General features: G+C 57.6%; 1 protein-coding gene across 9 annotated transcripts in view; it reads left to right on the top strand.

Annotated features, from left to right (window-relative positions):
• The window catches only part of KCNQ4 (potassium voltage-gated channel subfamily Q member 4), an 85,884-nt gene extending 68,839 nt beyond the window's left edge, over positions 1-17,045 (top strand). For 4 of the 9 annotated variants that reach the window (XM_030538696.1, XM_030538698.1, XM_030538699.1 and 1 more), the window contains 5 exons: positions 1,537-1,754; positions 2,294-2,396; positions 5,809-5,940; positions 7,601-7,733; positions 8,439-11,819. In XM_030538696.1, the coding sequence (XP_030394556.1) occupies positions 1,537-1,754; positions 2,294-2,396; positions 5,809-5,940; positions 7,601-7,733; positions 8,439-8,657 (805 nt within the window). In that variant the 3' untranslated portion in view covers positions 8,658-11,819. The other 5 variants (XR_003997265.1, XR_003997266.1, XM_030538697.1 and 2 more) reach the window with 5 other exon arrangements.
• The last annotated feature ends 633 nt before the right edge of the window (positions 17,046-17,678 follow it).

Consider the following 17,678-nt stretch of genomic DNA (forward strand, 5'->3'; position numbering starts at 1 on the left):
CCCAGTGCCCTTTCTCTCGGGGTTCTGCCCTCTGCAGTACCCCCACAGTCTCTGGGTCTCACCACCCAGGGGAACCCCCAATCCTCTATCCCCACCTTGCCTCAGTGGCTACTGCCAGTCACCATCTAGCCCCCGTTCCCTGGGGCAGACAGCAGTCTGTAAACCACTCATCATCGGCAACGGGGAGTTGGACCAACCACCTCTGCCTATATCTGGGCTGCCCCTCTGCAGCCATAGTACCCTCTTTTGAGCCCTTAGCTTGTCCTGCAGCCTGGGGCTATGCTAGGCTGGAGCTCCCTCTGCCCTTCCCCAGCACTGCTCCACCTCAGGTACCCTGCTCAGCTTTCCAAGCAGCCGGGTCCTTCTCTCTCATGCAGCTAGAGAGAGTCTCTGTCTCTGGCCCTCAACCCTCTTATAGGGCCAGCCGTGGCCTGACTGGGGCGTGGCCCCACCTGTGGCTGCTTCCCCAGTGAGCCATTCTTTTCCCCTCTGCAGCTCTCTCCAGGGCTGGTTTAACCCCTCCGGGTAGGAGGGGGGTGACTACTCCACTACAACGCACTTCTGGGCATTGGCGGGGCGGGTGTCACTACTGATAGCCCAAGGCCACTGCTTCCCCAGGCTGCTTACATCCAAGAGACAAGGATCTTCCCTGTGCCCTCGGGACTCGGCTCGCTATCTCAGCGAAGCCGAAGCCGTGTGCCGAAAGCCCAGCCAGAAGCAGGGGTTTGTCTGTCTCCTCCCCTCCCTGCTGTCTCTGGTCTGGCTTCATTTCATCCCAGGTGGTTTCTGTCCCAGCTACCATGTGCTCTGTCTGTGTCTCTCTCCACCCTCCACCCCATCCGCTGTCCCCGCCCCACTGGCACTCTCTTTGCTGTCAGAAAAATGTTTCAGGTAGAATACCCAGGCGCCCTTCCCCCTATTAGATAATCAGGGTCAATCATTGCTTCAGTTCAGTGCATACAGGCACCATAAACCATCTGCATTCAGAAAGGCCCCTTATCCAGTGCAGCCCTGAAGCACGAGGCTTCCAGTCCCATTAAATTCAATGGGACTTAAGCACTTGCTAAAGTGCTTTTTTGAATCACGCTCATATAAACACACACGTGCACACGCACACACACACACATGCAAACACTTCCCAGCTAGTCGAGGCAGCACCATGGCGTCTAATTGCGCCAGCTACTGGAGTCTGCACTCGAGCTGCAAAGTTTGCACCAAAGATCCAACTTCCCCGCCCAACTCCAAGCTCTTTGGATCTAGGGATTCTCACTTGTGCCAGGCCGGGGCCAGCTCCAGGCGAGCCCCATTCACAAGCCCCCAAAACTAGGGCAAAGCCTGAGCTCTTCCTCTGGGCAAACTCCATGTGCCTTCACTGGAGAGGGCCAGAGCAAGGAGCTCAGGGTCTGGCCCATTCTAGTAGGAAGAAGCCGCATGTGCCTCTCCAGGTTCCCGGCCTCCGCACTGCCTCCCTCCCTGCTGAGCGGCAGCTCCTCGTCCCCGGGCTAATGCTGGCTGTCCTCCCCACTCCCACCCCAGCAACAAAATGGGCATCAAGGACCGCATCCGCCTCAACAACTCGCAGAGGCAGGGCAGCCGGGGAAAGCAGCACCTGGCACCGCCCATGCGCCGCTCCCCCAGCACCGAGAATGTGCAGGAGGCTACCAGCCCCACCAAGGTGCAGAAGAGCTGGAGCTTCAACGACCGCACCAGGTTCCGGGCATCGCTGAGGCTCAAACCTCGGCCACCGGTGGAGGGTAAGTCCCATTTCCCCCTCCCCATTTCTATTTTGCACCCTAGTCTTTTGAATGTGAGTTGCCCTGCAGAATGGACTCTCCCCCCCTCCCCCGCCTCCTCCGTGGGCAGTTGTGTAGCTAGAGCGCAGGAGTGGGAACCAGGATGCCAGGTTTCTCTGCCACTGACCCGCTGCGCAACTTCAGGAAAGTCACCTGCTGCTCTGTGCCTCAGTTTCCCCCTCTGGATTGGGGATGGGCCTGCCCAAGAGGGGGATGGAAAGCCTGTGAAGATGCTGAAATGCTGGGAGATCATCAGTTGGGAGGAGCTAGAGAGGAGCCTGGTGGTAAATGCCACAGGACACACAGCTGAACCATGTGGAGCCCATGTTATTCATGGTGAACCAAAGGAGACCTCGAACCCAGACCCGTGCATGTGCGGAGAGAGGACTGAGGTGACAATCACTCTAAGGGAGGTTTGCACCCCATGTAACACACCTGAATTGGGAAGGGGGAAGCACCTCCCCAGCCCTTTATGGGAATTCCCTGTTTTCTGTCCTCAGTTGATGGCCTGGTGGAGGAGAGCTCCGAGGAGAAGGGCTACCAGTGCGACCTGACCTTTGAGGACATCATGCCAGCTGTGAAAACACTCATTCGGGCTGTCAGGTGAGCCCAGCTCACCAGCCATCCCTGCACCTGCCCGCCCACCCGTACCAGTTCTCAGCCCATGGCAGGGAGCAGGCCTGGCAATCGTTGGCCACCTCCATCCTGCAGGAGGTTTGGGTTGGGGCTTCTCCTAGGCAGCTGCCCCTGGGTGTCTCTCGGAGGTTCTTCATTAGGTTTTTGGCTGCTGCGGTGGGGAAACTAGGTCTTGGGCTGGTCCGGGCAGCCAGCAAGTGGGGAGGGTGACAGGGAGGAGAGCAGGCAAGCTCTGTGCCATCCTCTGAGGCCGTGCTAACAATTTGCTCTGAAACCCTCAAATGATAGAGTGGCCCATTCCACAATCCATGCACCAGACCTCTGCAGCGTCCAGCTCTTCTTGCTCCAGGCCAGGCCCTCTTTACTCCAGCCCAGGCCCCTTTTCAGCCAGACCCTGGGAATTTGGAGCCAGGGTGGTATCCAGTGTGTGCCGACAGCAAATGGCATTTCCCCTCGTCTCCATGCCAGCCTGACCATTGCTTCTTCCAAGCCTCAGAGGGTCGAGGTTCTGGCAGGGACGGGAAGGCTCAGGTTCTTGCCCAGGTGGGCTCTGCCATCCTCAGAACTCCCTGTACCTGCGTGCCAGAGCTGCAGCATCCGTGCACGCTGAGGGCTGGCCAGTCTCGCCTCCTTTTTCTGTTTCAGTGATTTGCCAACAGTTTTGTTCCCCGGTAAGGATCCCTCACACAAATGAATGGCTCTGCTAAGCAGGCGTGTTTTGGTTTCAGCGTAGCCATGTGGGTCTGGGGAGCTGAGCTATCCAGCACCCAGGATTGAAAGGGGCAGGCGGAGGGGGAGCAGGGTGGGTGGAGATGCTGGTTTGGTTGCAGGAGCCTTCCTGCTTTTATGTGTCTGGGTTAATTCTTTTTCTGGTCTGCATGTGCCCTATTGCAGACACAAGCCCAGGCTCCCTGGCCGCTCCCCACCCATCTGAAGAGACTGTCCTGAACAGAGCCATTGTTAACATTGGAACAGGAACCTTGCTATCTCTAGCCACCTCTTCTGGTTGGGTTGGGGCACCAAGGCTGTAGCAATGCTGCTGTAGCTGCAGAGAGCAGGGAGGGGGGAGACTGGGAGAAGGGGTAGGGGAAGAGAGGTTGAAATATCCCCCATACAATATGTTGGCTCTCTAATGGGGAGGTGAAGTGGGGCATTAAGAGGAATGAAGTAGATGCAGTGAGAACTGAACACATCATAGAAGATTAGGGTTGGAAGGGACCTCAGGTCGTCATCTAGTCCAATCCCCTGCTCAAAGCAGGACCAACACCAACTAAATCACCCCAGCCAGGGCTTTGACAAGCCGGGCCTTAAAAACCTCAAAGGATGGAGATTCCACCACCGGTAACTCATTCCAGTGCTTCATCACCCTCCTAGTGAAATAGCGTTTCCTAGTATCCAACCTAAACCTCCCCCACTGCAACTTGAGACCATTGCTCCTTGTTCCGTCATCTGCCACCACTGAGAACAACCGAGCTCCATCCTCTTTGGAACCCCCCTTCAGGTAGTTGAAGGCTTCTATCAAATCCCCCCTCACTCTTCTCTTCTGCAGGCTAAATAACCCCAGTTCCCTCAGCCTCTCCTCATAAGTTGTGTGCCCCAGCCCTGTAATCATTTTCATTGCCCTCTGCTGGACTGTCTCCAATTTGTCCACATCCCTTCTGTAGTGGGGGACCAATACTGGACACAGTACTCCAGATGAGGCCTCACCAATGCCAAATAGAGGGGAATGATCGCGTCCCTCAGTCTGCTGGCAATGCTCCTACTTATACAGCCCAAAATGCTGTTAGCCTTCTTGGCAACAAGGGCACACTGCTGACTCATATCCAGCTTCTCGTCCACTGTAATCCCCAGGTCCTTTTCTGCAGAACTGCTGCTTAGCCACTCGGTCCCTAGTCTGTAGCTGTGCATGGGATTCTTCCGTTTTAAGTGCAGCCTCTGCACTTGTCTTTGTTGAACCTCATCAGATTTCTTTTGGCCCAATACTCCAATTTGTCTAGGTTACTCTGGACCCTATCCCTACCCTCCAGCGTAGTGTCATCTGCGAACTTGCTGAGGGTACAATTCATTCCATCATCCAGATCATTAATGATCGGATCAGAGGCCTGGACACCTGGATTCTACTGCCAGCTCTGGAAGGAGAGTGAGGTCTAGGGTTAGAGCGGGGAGGAGGCAGGACTCCTGGGTTCTATCATGGATGCAAACAGTTGCAGGTGCAATTCTGTCTGCATTTTTCAAGATCAGCTGCTGTGACCGTCCCATCCCAATAGTTCTTTGCACCCACAGACCGGGCACTTACCTGCCTGCTGACAGTTCTTGTGCCAGCAGTTTGCTGGCACTGAACAGGGGGGCAGCTTTGGAGAAATCTAACCCTGGCCTTTTCTCTTTTCCTGAGTTAGCAGCAGGCGCTCCTCCATGCTGTGACATGTCCTAGCCCTGGCCAGTCCGTGCCACCATCCCTTCCCGCAGCGCCGGCCTTTGGTCCTGCAGCGTATGCGTGTCTAACATCACCAGCTAATTGAAGCCATTTAACACAAGCTGGAAGAGCTCAAGCTTGAGGTTCCCAAGTGGCTTGTGCTAGCTCACGATGCCTGCTTGCACAAGAGATGCTTCCCCCCCCACCACCGTGTCTGTGGAGTTATGAAATCCTCCATCACGGCCCTGCTAATGAGCCCTCTCTGCCGGCATCTCTCCCTCCGCTGCGTTAGCAGCATTGCTGCTAGTCGTTTGACAAGGAGCCGCTGACTAGAGCCAGGGTGCGGGGAGCCAGTTAGAGGCTGGGTTATTCTCTTCCCCTCTGCTTCCTTCCCAGGGCAGGTTTCACTGTCATGGAAAACAGGCAGGCAGGTTATTTCCCATGGCAAGAGGGGAGCAGAGCAGCATGCAGAGATCCGGTAACTGCTCTTGACATCTTGCAAAGGCCAGAGAGATGGTCTCCCCTCCTGCCCCAGCACCTGCAGTGTGCCTGTTTGTTCCCAGGCTCTGAAAATGGTGCGGCTGGGACAGACACGGCTGGCTGCACAGCGCACCTCTTGGCATCAGGGGTGCAATTGTGTCACTTCAGCGAGTGTAACTTGCACCCTGAGGGAGCTGGAACAGGTGACAGACCAGTCTGTAGTCACGGTCTCCAAGGGGAAAGCCCTTGTGCCAAGAGGTCGCTCTTACACTGACGGTGGTAAGGCCTGGGGGGGTCATCCAAACATCCAGTGGTGGGGAGTTCCACAGGTGAGAGTCTGTCCCATCTGCTGAGGACTTGTTGGACTTCAGCTGTCCCGGTGGGTCCTAGGGCCTCTGAGATAGCTGGGCCGTGACCTGTGTTGCATCTGTTGCTCAGACCCGTCCCCACAACCCCTCTCTGAGGCAACCCCTTGTGCCCTGGCAGGATCCTGAAGTTCCTGGTTGCGAAGAGGAAGTTCAAGGAGACCTTGCGGCCCTACGACGTCAAGGACGTCATCGAGCAGTATTCAGCCGGCCACCTCGACATGCTGGGCCGCATCAAGAGCCTCCAGTCACGGTGAGCTAGCACACGAGGTCCCGCTGCCCAGCCCACAGGGACCCGTCCCATGGCTGCTTCCACAGCCCCGGCCAGGCAGGACGCGGTGCCGCATAATTCAATAGCTGACATCACGCACGCTGGGAGAGTGGCTCTGTGACACCCCCCATGCACCCAGTGCAGGGCAGGGCCAGAGAAGAGGTTTGACTCTGCTCCCAGCCTGGCCTGGCCCAAAGCCCTTTGAAATCAGTGGGGAAAGGCCACCCACTGTGAGTGAGTTTTGGATTGAGCCCTTAGGCCCAACCATTGAAAGGTATCTGCATTTCGGCATTGGCAGTTAGGAGTCAAGAGCCCACTGACAGCCCATGGGATTGAGGCTCCTTGGTACCTAAAGCATGTTGAAAGTGAGACTTGGGCGCCTAAATCACTTAGGCAGTGCAGTGCTGGAACACCGTCAAAAATCTGGGCCTTCACCCTTTAGCGTAACCAGCAGAAGCTGGTGCTTTGAGACGCGAAGGGCCCACGTCCGAACCTCACTAAAGGCCGAGAAGGCCTGTGTTTTCTCTGATGAGATGGCCCATCTGGGGAGCCAGCAACAGCTGGCAAAGGGTCAGATTTGCATCCCGTGCCCTTTTCTGAGAGTATCCCGAGCACAGGGGTGTAGCTGGGGCCCCCGAGGGGGACTGCGGTCAGGAGAACACTTTGTGTTTGATTCCAACTGGAAAATGCCTCTCCCTGGCGCGGTTCAAATTGGTGCCATCTTGCCGGCACGAACCCAGCCAGCCTGGTGAGGCAGGCAATGCCTTGGGTCAAGCAAGAGACAGCAAGTGGGTGGGGGACGGGCAAGCCCAGAAAGTCGCAGGAGAGGGTGGCAGGGTGAAGGGGAGTCGTTCACATTGGGCTTAGAAGTGAGCGAGCAAAACTGCAGATTGTACGATAAGAATCATGCTTCCAATATTAACCTCCCCTTCCACCCTAGACCCCAATGCAGACACCCCTAAACCCAGACACTGACTCCCTTGTATCCCTAAACCCCGATGCAGACACCCCTAAAACCCAGACACTGACCCCCTTGTATCCCTAAACCCCAAAACAGTCATCCCTAAACCCTGACACTGACCCCCTAAACCCTGACAGTGACCCCTTCTGCCCTAAACCTAACAGACACCCCTAAACCCAGACATTGACCCTCTAAACCCTGACATTGATCCCCTTGCACCCCTAAACCCAACATGGACACCCCTAAACCCTGACATTGACCCCCCTTGTATCTCTAAACACTGACACCCCAGAACCCAATACTGCCCTCCCCTTCCACCCTGAGCCCCTACTCTGACCCCACTTCTGCCACCAAACCCCTGCACTGATACCCCTTCTACCCCTAAAGCCACAACCACCCCTACCCCAAAAAAAGGATAAAATCAAAACCAAACCCTCTGCTTCAAGCAGAATTTTGGCCCCAGAAAGGGAGATGTGCAGAGGCTCCAGGGAGTCCCAACCTGTAGTGACAGTGACTAGGAGGCCAGGCGGCCCAAACCCTCCAAGGTACGTACGGGCCGAACTCCCATTGATTTCTGGGTCTTACTTCTCCGGGCCTGATTCTCGCTGGCAATAAGGCCCCTTCACTCTGAGCTCCTGCTCCCCCCCATCCCACCCCTCTGTCCTTTCTTCTCGCCCACAGCGTGGACCAGATCGTGGGAAGAGGAGCCATCGCTGTCGATAAGAAGACCCGGGAGAAGGGAGAAAAGTCCCTGGAGGCCGACCTGGTGGACGAGCTCAGCATGATGGGCCGAGTGGTCAAAGTGGAGAAACAAGTAAGGCTGAGGTCGGGGGGCATGTGCAGCACCGTGCATGCACCCGAACACGCGACGCGGCCCCTACTCTTGCTGTGCCTGTGTGTGTGTGTGTCAGCCGGAGAGAAACCCACTGGCTGCCTGTCTGGCCATCCACGTCCTGGAGTTATTACGGTTGAAAGAGAAGCTAGATCATAGAGCACGTTACTTTCTTTTTCTTTAACAGTCTAGTGGTAAGAGCAGAGGGGCTGGGAGCCAGGACTCCTGGGTTCTATGCCCAGCTCCAGGAGGGGAGTGCGGGGTCCAATGGACAGAGAAGAGGACTGGGAGTTGGGACTCCTGGGGCGGACAGGCAGTTTCTTTATAGAAGTTGCTCACATGAACAAAACCCTCAGGTCCTGTTCCTGTGTCACAGACTCACCAGGTGACCCTGGGAGAGTCACTTAATCTCTGTTTACCCAGCTATGAAATGGGCCCCCTCTTTACCTACACAGGTTCAGTTCATCGTGTTAGTAAAATGCTTTCACATGTGACTTGACCGGGATTTGGACCCAAACTGGCTAGAAGTGAAAAGCTGCTGCGCTCTCCAGCCCCCTCTTCTGCTGCACCAGGCAACCTGCTCCCCCCTTAATCTGGGGAGCTCCTGCTTCCCCACACGCTGAGTCCCTATTCCGATTACACCAGGCCTGGCTCAATCCCCCTCCTCTTCTTCCCCGTCCCCTCCAGGTGCAATCCATAGAGCACAAGTTGGACTTGTTACTGGGCCTCTATTCCCAGTGCCTGCAGAAAGGCTCCACGAACTCCTTTGCCCTGGCTGCCATGCAGACCCCCAGCTTTGACCCGGACATCACCTCCGACTACCACAGCCCCGCAGAGCACGAGGACATCTCAGTGTCCGCGCAGACCTTAAACATCTCCAGGTCAGCCAGCACCAACATGGACTGAGAGGGGTTCCCAGCACAGGTCCCGGGGAAGAGCTGGGGGGACCGGTCGTGAGCCTGGTGGTGAATGTTCTTGTACACAGACACACTGATAACTAGCAGGCAAGGAGACCGACCTGGGAACCCAGCCAGATTCTGGGCTGGGGACCACGTGGCCTCGTCTAATGCGTCCTGATGCACTATGAGCCTCACCTTGATTTTACTTGAACAAGTCTTCCTTCTGACCGTGCACAAGCAGGAATTATTGAGCAACTAGTATTCAGCACCTGGGAGCCAGCTGCGGCCAGGACCCCAGGGGATGCAGCATTGAGAGTTTCTTGAAGCGTTAAACCTACAACACCGAGGAGAGAAATGCCTGGTATCTAAGAAGCTCTTTTATTTATAGGATCAGCCTCGCTAGACTTTGTCCTCTGCAGGCAGTCTTCTCCGCAGAGAAAATCCCCCTCTCCCAGCACATCCCTGGTTGGGGTGGCGCTGCTCCAGGGCAGTGGGAGGGCGAGTTGGCCAGGGATGCAATGGGCCAGCACACCTTGTCACTCGGTCTTTCTTCTGAGAGCCTCTCTGGGAACTGTCCTCGGAATGAGCTTTGACCCAGGGTGTGGAATGATTGAGAGCTTCTGAACTCCAAGGCTGGCAGTTCTGATCTCTTCACCCTGCAGCTTTACGCCATTGCCCCTCCTGGGAGCCGGAGCAGGGTTCTTACTACCAGCTATGCAAGGCTAGATAACCCTTTACTGTCCAGTGCTAAACAAGGGGCACTGTGACTCGACTGAATGTGCTTTCTTCCGGACCTAGGAAAGAGCTGGGGAATGGCTGGGTTTTGCCTCCTTGGGGGGCGTTACCACGTTTCCTGTCTCCCAGCAAGCAGGGGGCTCCAAATCCTGCTGCCGGGACTGTAACTCAATGCGCACAGTGGAACCGTCTGCGCGGCAGCGTTTCGATATGCAACCTTCAATCCCGACGGGTGGGGCGGACGAGTCGCCCGTCGGCCTAGGCAATACCCCGCGCCCCTGGGGCCGGATCCGGGGCTGCTCGAGTCAGTGGGGTTTCACGGGGCGAACGCTGCGCCTTTGGAGCCTGGCGGACGGACTCGGATGAACTTTGGATCAGGCCCTTGACTTGAAAGGGGGTAACTGGCCCATTGGACCAAATGCAGCCCTGTTGCATGAGTCCGTGGAGTTAACAGCAGGCCTGGATCTGGTCCATTGCACGTGGCTGCTGGGAAGAGGGGTGCATAGGTGGGTGTGGGCACAGCCAGGAGGAGGGTAAGGATGCTGTAGCTTAGCGTTAGCTCTTCTTTCCCCCACCATGGCTAGTCTGGCCAGCTCAGGCAGCCCGGCTTGCCCGCTGTGGCTTCCGTACATCTAGTGGCACGGGAGGCACTGGTAGCTTAGGGTACCCAATATCTCCAGACCTCGTTTTCCCAGAGGTGGTTCCCCAACTGGATCGCTTCTCTCCCCTGTCCCCTTCTACAGCCTCACCCGCCAGAGCCGGGCACGGGGCTTCACTTGGGTACCTGCTGTCCTTAGTCATCCAGCTCAAGTGTTCTCAGCACCATAGACCCTGCCCTCCCCCGCTCCCCATTGATAGCCCATTCATTTCAAACCCTGGGCCCCGATCCCCCGTGGGCGCCGTAAGGGAGTTCACTGCAGGATGGGGGCCTTAGCCCCCACTCTGGCTCCCCAAAGAGCCCTGATTTCCCTTGCACATCCTCTGCGGTCAGGAATATTCAGTATCAGTTGGAGCTGCCTGGGTCAGGCCTGGACTCGGAACCCCTTCCCCGGCCTGTTTTCTGGTGGGGATGCGAGTGTGACTGAAACCCATCAGGATAAGAGGGATATTTTTGGCCCAAGGTGGCCAAAGCCCTGAGATTTCAGTGTTGGCAAATCCATCTTGGAACGGATTTGGCTTTGAACCCGGGGCCCTCTTCCCAATCTGAACACCACTGTTTCCCCACATCTGCTGGTGCTCCCGTGGGGGTGGGTAGGTAGGGCTGGTGGGGGACAGATCTCCCCTAACGCAGGATCTCTGCCTGGAAGGAGAGGTGGGATGTTTTTCTCATGCCTGCGCATTACTCCTCCTATGCAGTTAAATGTCTTCCAGCATCACCAGGCACGCTCTGTGCCCCTGCCCCTCGGTCCGAGGCAAATCCCTGCATGTCTGGGCAGCGCTGCCCCGTCCTGCAGTTCAGTTGCATCAGGCACCAGCCTTCCGGGGTGGCCAAGAGCAGCTCTTGAATTTCGACATGAAGGGTTTGCATCTTGCCTTCTCCCCCTACTCCCCACCAGCAGCTTTCCCTGCTGGAGAGGGATGGAGGGAGGGGGCGGGGCTGCTGAGGGCCAGCCCTGTCCTGCAAGGAGGCTAGAACAAGGGGTGTCTCTTGGGAATGGCTGGGCGATTGTCCAGCCTGCAAGTGCTCAGCTGAGAGCCTGGCTCTGGAACGTGCCCTCCCACGCACGCGTGCTGCTGTGCCATTCCCTGGCAGAGCGGGGGGCCTCGCCAGCCCCTGGCCCCACCAATGTCTCCTTTCGCCACCCTTGGGGGCTCCCTGACCTTCAGAGCCCTTCTTGTGATGGTGGAGGCATAGGTCAGGTCAAAAGGACCTCCCACTCCCTTCACCCACCCCAGCAGGTATCTAAAGGTGTGGATGTTGGAGGAGTATAACCTCCCTCCCCCAGCTCCCAGCCAACTCCCCGGATCTACCGGCGGCGGGGTGGGAGAGGCACCTGCTGTAGGGCTGTGCACTGGAGCTAGGGCATGGGGGGCACCCTCCCCGCTCAGCTGCGTCCTGCTTGCATTCCATGCCTAGGCAGTGCATGTCGGCCGCCCCTGCGGAGACCCCTGCCCGGAGCCAGTCTCATCCCAACCTGCTTGCATGCTCCAGCATGTGTCTTGACTTGTGCGTCGAGACCCTCCGCCCCAGGCCCCTGCCCCGAGCATGGTGCCCATCACGCTGCGGCGTGGGAGGGCAGACGCCGGCCCCCCTCTCCGAAGCAGACGTGTCTCGTGTCTGTATGGGTTGGGGATGCAGTCGGGGGCGGGGGCAGGGGGCCAAGGCTTCGGCCAAAGGCGACGAAGTAGGAAACCCCTCCAGGTGATTCCCAGCAACCCTTGTTGCCGAGACGAAGATAGTTACCTCACTTTACTAACTTATTAACTTATTTGTTTCATTAAAGTTTTAGGTAGACGGCTGCTTGCCTGCCTCCTCCTTCCTCTTCGAGCCCTCCACAGGCGGCTCCCGACCGTAAGGGACCTGGGGTGGACTCCCCTCGGTCACGTTTTCACTGCCCCAGTAGGTGGCGCCCCAGACCCACGCCAGAGTCACTGCGGCCCTCTACTGCTTCTGGACAGTGATGCTAGTGGGGCCACCCTGGAGGGCAACATTTCGGGGTCCCAGGCCCGCTCCATCCCGCCCCGCAGGGTATCAGTCACTCAGCTCAAGGGAAGTCACAGGTAGCCTGAGCTGGTGGAGAATCAGGCCCCAGGTCTTGAGCTGCTCCCAGCCCCCGTCTCCATAGGAAGGTGTATTTATTAGCTAATAGCCCCTTCCACCTGGGGCACTGAAAGCCCTTTGCCGACGCTGATTTAACCAGCCAAGCCCCTCCCCTGTGGGGCATCCGTCCCCTGAGCTACAGATGGGGAAACTGAGGCACAGAGAGTCACTCACCCAAAGTCACAGAGAAAGTGGTAGAACAGAGCCCAAGACCCCTGCTCTAACCCCTAACTATTAACCTCCTCTGCCCTAGAGCTGGGTATGGAACCCAGGAGTCCTGCCTCACAGTTCCCTGCTCTGGCAGGCCACCCTTTCTCCTAGGGGTGACGCACCGGGTGGCAAAGTTGAGGGGTCGGCCAGCTGCGCCATCAGGGTATTTCTAGCACTGGCAGGGGAGTGAAATCATGGAGCCAGTGACGCCCACGGGGGGACCCTCACCATTGCCAGGATTGGGACACCGTCACCGCTGGCTCTGTGGTAGGGGGGCAGCGCCCAGCTGAGGAGCTGGTGCCGTAACTCGGAGCTGCCAGGAGCCCCTCGTGCAGCGCACAGAAGGCTCCAAACCCATCCCCTGGGGCTCGCAGGCAGCTGAGCAACCAGCCACAAGGGAGCTGCGCTGGGCCGAGGAATCTCAAGAATGTGACCCCCACCCTCCCCAGGCACCTGGACCAATTCTCCCCACCCCATCCCCGCCACCTCCTGGTATCAGCAGCTTCCCAGCCTCCCCTGCTGCAGTCACTGGGCCCTTGGCATTCCCCGGCTGCCCGAGGGCGCCGCCTGGTCCCAGCAGGACCACGCCACGTCTCAAGTAGGCGGCTCACCCGCACGCCCCCCCCTCTTCTCTGGCTTGCCCTGGCACGTAACAGCGGGGGTCAGGGACACTCATCCTGCCGGAGAGGGTGTTGCACAAGTGCCAGGCTGGCTTGTGTCACGCACAACGTGTTCAGCCCCTGGGGGCTGCCTTGCCTCCAGCTGCTGGGCAAGTTCGACCGTCTCATCAGGTCTTTGGGGACCAGCCAGCAAAGGCTTGGGGTCCGTGCCCACTGGGAGAGTGAGCACATGGGCAGGGTGGGCTGAGGAAAGTATGGGCATGCTGCAGGCTGGGGTTATGCAGCCTCATACCTGGAGCCTACCTGGGTCCGAATCGCTAGCTAATGTTCAGAGAGGGAGTGGAGGATACTTGGGAACTGGGGTCAGGGAAGGAGCAGGAGACTGCACAGCCTGCTCTCCCCAGAGCACAACACCGCACGACAGACCCAGCATCATGGCCTTGCACAATGTCACGTGTGCAATGCTCTGCCATGCGAGTGAGCGGTGCACACCACAGTGAGGTGGAATGCAAGTCCCTGCAGCTCCCTGATGGGCCATGCAACACCCAGCAACACCGCGCCAAGCAATGCAATACTATGCAATGCAACACCCCACTGTCCGACTCAATGCTACACAATGCAACACCCAGCAACACAGCGCTGAGCAACGCAATGCTACACAATGTAACACCCAGCAACACATCACTGTATGACTCAATGCTACACAATGCAACACCCCACTATGCGACTCAATGCTACACAATGCAACACCCAGCAACACGGCGCTGAGCAACGCAATGCTACACAATGCAACACCCCACTGTGCAACTCAATGCTATGTAATGCAACACCCAGCAACACCGCACTGAGCAATGCAATGCTACACAATGTAACACTCAGCAACACCGCACCGAGCAATACAATACGACACAATGCAACACCCCACTGTCCGACTCAATGCTACACAATGCAACACCCAGCAACACAGCGCTGAGCAACGCAATGCTACACAATGTAACACCCAGCAACACCTCACTGTATGACTCAATGCTACACAATGCAACACCCCACTATGCGACTCAATGCTACACAATGCAACACCCAGCAACACGGCGCTGAGCAACGCAATGCTACACAATGTAACACCCAGCAACACGTCACTGTATGACTCAATGCTACACAATGCAACACCCAGCAACACCGCACTGAGCAATGCAATGCTACACAATGTAACACTCAGCAACACCGCACCGAGCAATACAATACGACACAATGCAGCACATCACTGTATGACTCAATGCTACACAATGCAACACCCCACTATGCGACTCAATGCTACACAATGCAACACCCAGCAACACGGCGCTGAGCAACGCAATGCTACACAATGCAACACCCCACTGTGCAACTCAATGCTATGTAATGCAACACCCAGCAACACCGCACTGAGCAATGCAATGCTACACAATGTAACACTCAGCAACACCGCACCAAGCAACACAATACGACACAATGCAACACCTCACTGTGCGACTCAATGCTATGCAATGCAACACCCAGCAACACAGCGCTGAGCAACGCAATGCTACACAATGTAACACCCAGCAACACCTCAGTGTGGGACTTAATGTTACGCAATGCAACATGTCACTGAGCAACGCAATGCTACACAATGCAACACCCCACTGTGCGACTCAATGCTATACAATGCAACACCCAGCAACACTGCACTGAGCAACGCAATGCTACACAATGTAACACCCAGCAACGCCACACTGGGCAACGCAATGTGACACATTGTAACAGTGTGCAAGGCAGCATGCATGGGGCAGTGCACAGCCCATTGGCACCATGCACCAAAATGGTGCGATCCTGGGACAGCTTTACAAACAGGACGTCCCTCCCCCTTGTGTCTCTCCCTCCCTCCTGCCTGGTAGTCCCAGAGCTGGCTGCTGGTGAGGGAGATAGCGCCTGGGGCCGACGAGCTGAGTGGCTCTGCTGCATGTCCAGACTGGCAAACGGCAGCATGGCCCCACCACAGGGCCCTGGACCAGCAGGATCAATCAGCCGGGGTAGGGGCAGTTGTTCTTAGCATGGAGTCTTGGAAGCTCCTTTCCAGGTGTGCTCAGACTCCTGCGCCTCCCCACCCTCCTGCCTTGCCAGGGGGCTCCAGTTTAAAGGGTCATTCAGACAGGTGCAGATGGAATCCCCCCCACCAAACAATGGAGAGATGCAGAGCTGCTGCTGCACAGGAACGGGGCCGGACGCGTGCAGCCTGGCTGACTTTTGGATGGGTGTGACGGGGTGGAGGTCTCCATCCGCAGGTCTGGACAACCAGCCCAGAGCTTAACACAGGGCAGAAGGCTCTGCACGGCTGATCAGGCCTCATGAATTGTTTGCCCCATCGGTTGCGTCGGAGAGACACCTGCTTCTCGCACGGCACGGGCGTCCCTCGCAGCCCCTGTCCCGGGGGCAACCCCCAGGACTGTCGTAGAGTGCCAAGCCCCCAGCTTCTGTCAACCAGGCGCTTTGCTTGGACAGCTGCACAGAGGCCCAGATTTCCCACCCCCCCCCCCATTGGGAATTAGGCACTGAAATACCTTTGAGCATCTGGGCCAGAGGTACTGCAAATTCCTTACCCCTCCCTCTCCCAGCCTCCTCCTGGCTTGCACCAACGCCTGTCAAGCCCAAGAGCAGGCGGCTGCTCTGGGGGTAGGACAGGAAACATCCCTTCCCTTTGGTTGGCTCGCAAAGGGGAACCAGTCCAGGGCAATACCCTGCCCGCCCTGTCCTTGGCCGTGTGTCCAGCCAGCTAACATGTTCCCCACTTGTTTAGGAATGAGTCTGCCACATGCCAAGTCCTTCACATTCCAGCAATGTTCTTTCCTGCACTTGCTAAACTATTTCCACCTCCATCCCCCACAGGCCACGGATCTGCCGGGGGCAGGGACAATAGCCGCCTTTGACGAGCCCGCTGGGGGCGCTGGGGCCGTGAACTTTTGCCGGGGCTCTGGGAAGAGCCCAGGGTTGTTTTCCGGCAGCGCTCAGCAAATCTGCGGGATGCCCCAGAGCTTCTGGAACAGCTGGGCATGAGCACTAGTGCCTGGGCCTTTGGGGGACACCCTCCTTCTGCACCCCAACCAGGACCGCAGGGTCCAGAGTGAGAGACACACCCGTCCGTCCCGCTTGGCTGGAGCCAAGCCCACTGCGGAGCCAGAGCTTTGAAGGGGGAGCCAGGGGTGATCAAGTACCAAACCCTGCCAATCGGTCTCTTTTCTGCTTATTGTAAGCGGCCCAGTCGGAAAAATAACGGGCTTCGTGGCTGAATTCAACTACAGGAGCAGGGCAGTTCAGGCTCTTTCCCCCACAGCGCCCCCAGGAGGACACGGTGTGATATTGCACCCAACCTGCATGATGTCAGAACAAGCCGAATAGGGTCAGAGAGCTGGGGTGCTAGATGCTCCCGAGAGCCAAGTCACCTTGTCGTGGGGCTCAGCCACATGGGGCTGCCCTCTGGGGGAGAGGCGGGGAGAGATTGGGCAGGTAAATTGTCCCTAGGGGATAAGCTCCTAGGGGCACAACCTGTAATATTCCCTCTAGATCCGGGACCAGGACTTTGGAGCAGCCAGCCTGGGGGGCTGCCTGAGACGCTCCACCCCAGATTTTATAGGGAGCGCAGGGCATGCTGGGATGGGAGTTTAGCCAGGGCTGGTCAGAGCCCTGCTGTGCAGGTGTGATCAATAAAGCGCCTCCCTCCATGTGGGCCTGTCTCCTCTCCGTGCCTTGCTTGAAGGGGACCGTATCTGACCTGCCCAAGGACCAAACGACACACCCAGGCTGAGGACCCGGCCGGCACCCCGCTGGGCACTTTTCAGACCCCCTCCCAAGGCAGGTGGCGAGTTGCTTCCCCACCAGAGCGGGTGGCCATGCTGCCCTCACATACGTTGGCTGGCCTGGGGTCTGGAGCTTGTGGAGTGCTGGAAATCCGGGATGGTCTGGCTCAGCTTCCGTCCTGCGGCTTCTGGTCCACGCCACGGGAGCTGACCCCGCATGCGGCTGCAAAAGGCTGAGGTGGAAGCAGAGTGGGGTCCGTGCCACGGCAAGCAGTGCACAGGAGACGGCCCGTTGGAGAGGCAAGTCCGGGGTGATTTTGGATGAGGACAAAGCCCTCCCCTCTGCCCCCCTCCCCTTGAGAGCCTTTGCAGGCCACTGGCTCAAGCCATTTCCGAGAGCCTCTCCCGAAAGCAGCGAGTCCCCGCACCCAGCGTTCTTTGGCCACAGCCTGTCCGCCCGCCCGCCCAGGTGCTCGGTGCGTGCAGAGATTATGATCCCTATCTCGCCCGTGGGTGGGGAGAAAAGGCTGCCTGATTGCGCCACAGGCAGCACCCAGCGCATGGCGGGGAGTGACCTTTGCTTGCCCACTCAGGATGAGTCTGCTTGCGGGGGGAGAGATACGGGACAGCAGCGTTTGGCTGGGATATAGATGGGGTGTCTGGCCCCCAAGTTCACTCGGGACAGGGCGCATGGGGGGCAGAGAGGAGATCTCCACCTACCAGCATTCATTGCACCCCATACACACACACTTTCTCTCTTTTCCCATGTACATTTGTCTGTCTGTCTGTCCCCAGCTGTCCTCCTCTATCCACCCACCATCAAAGGGCTTGGTCCCGTATTCTCTGGCCTCACCTAGGAGGCCAGGCTGGAAGATCATAGTTGTCTTTCT

The sequence above is a fragment of the Gopherus evgoodei genome, chromosome 20, assembly GCF_007399415.2.
Source record: "Gopherus evgoodei ecotype Sinaloan lineage chromosome 20, rGopEvg1_v1.p, whole genome shotgun sequence".
Classification (NCBI taxonomy): Eukaryota; Metazoa; Chordata; order Testudines; family Testudinidae; genus Gopherus; species Gopherus evgoodei.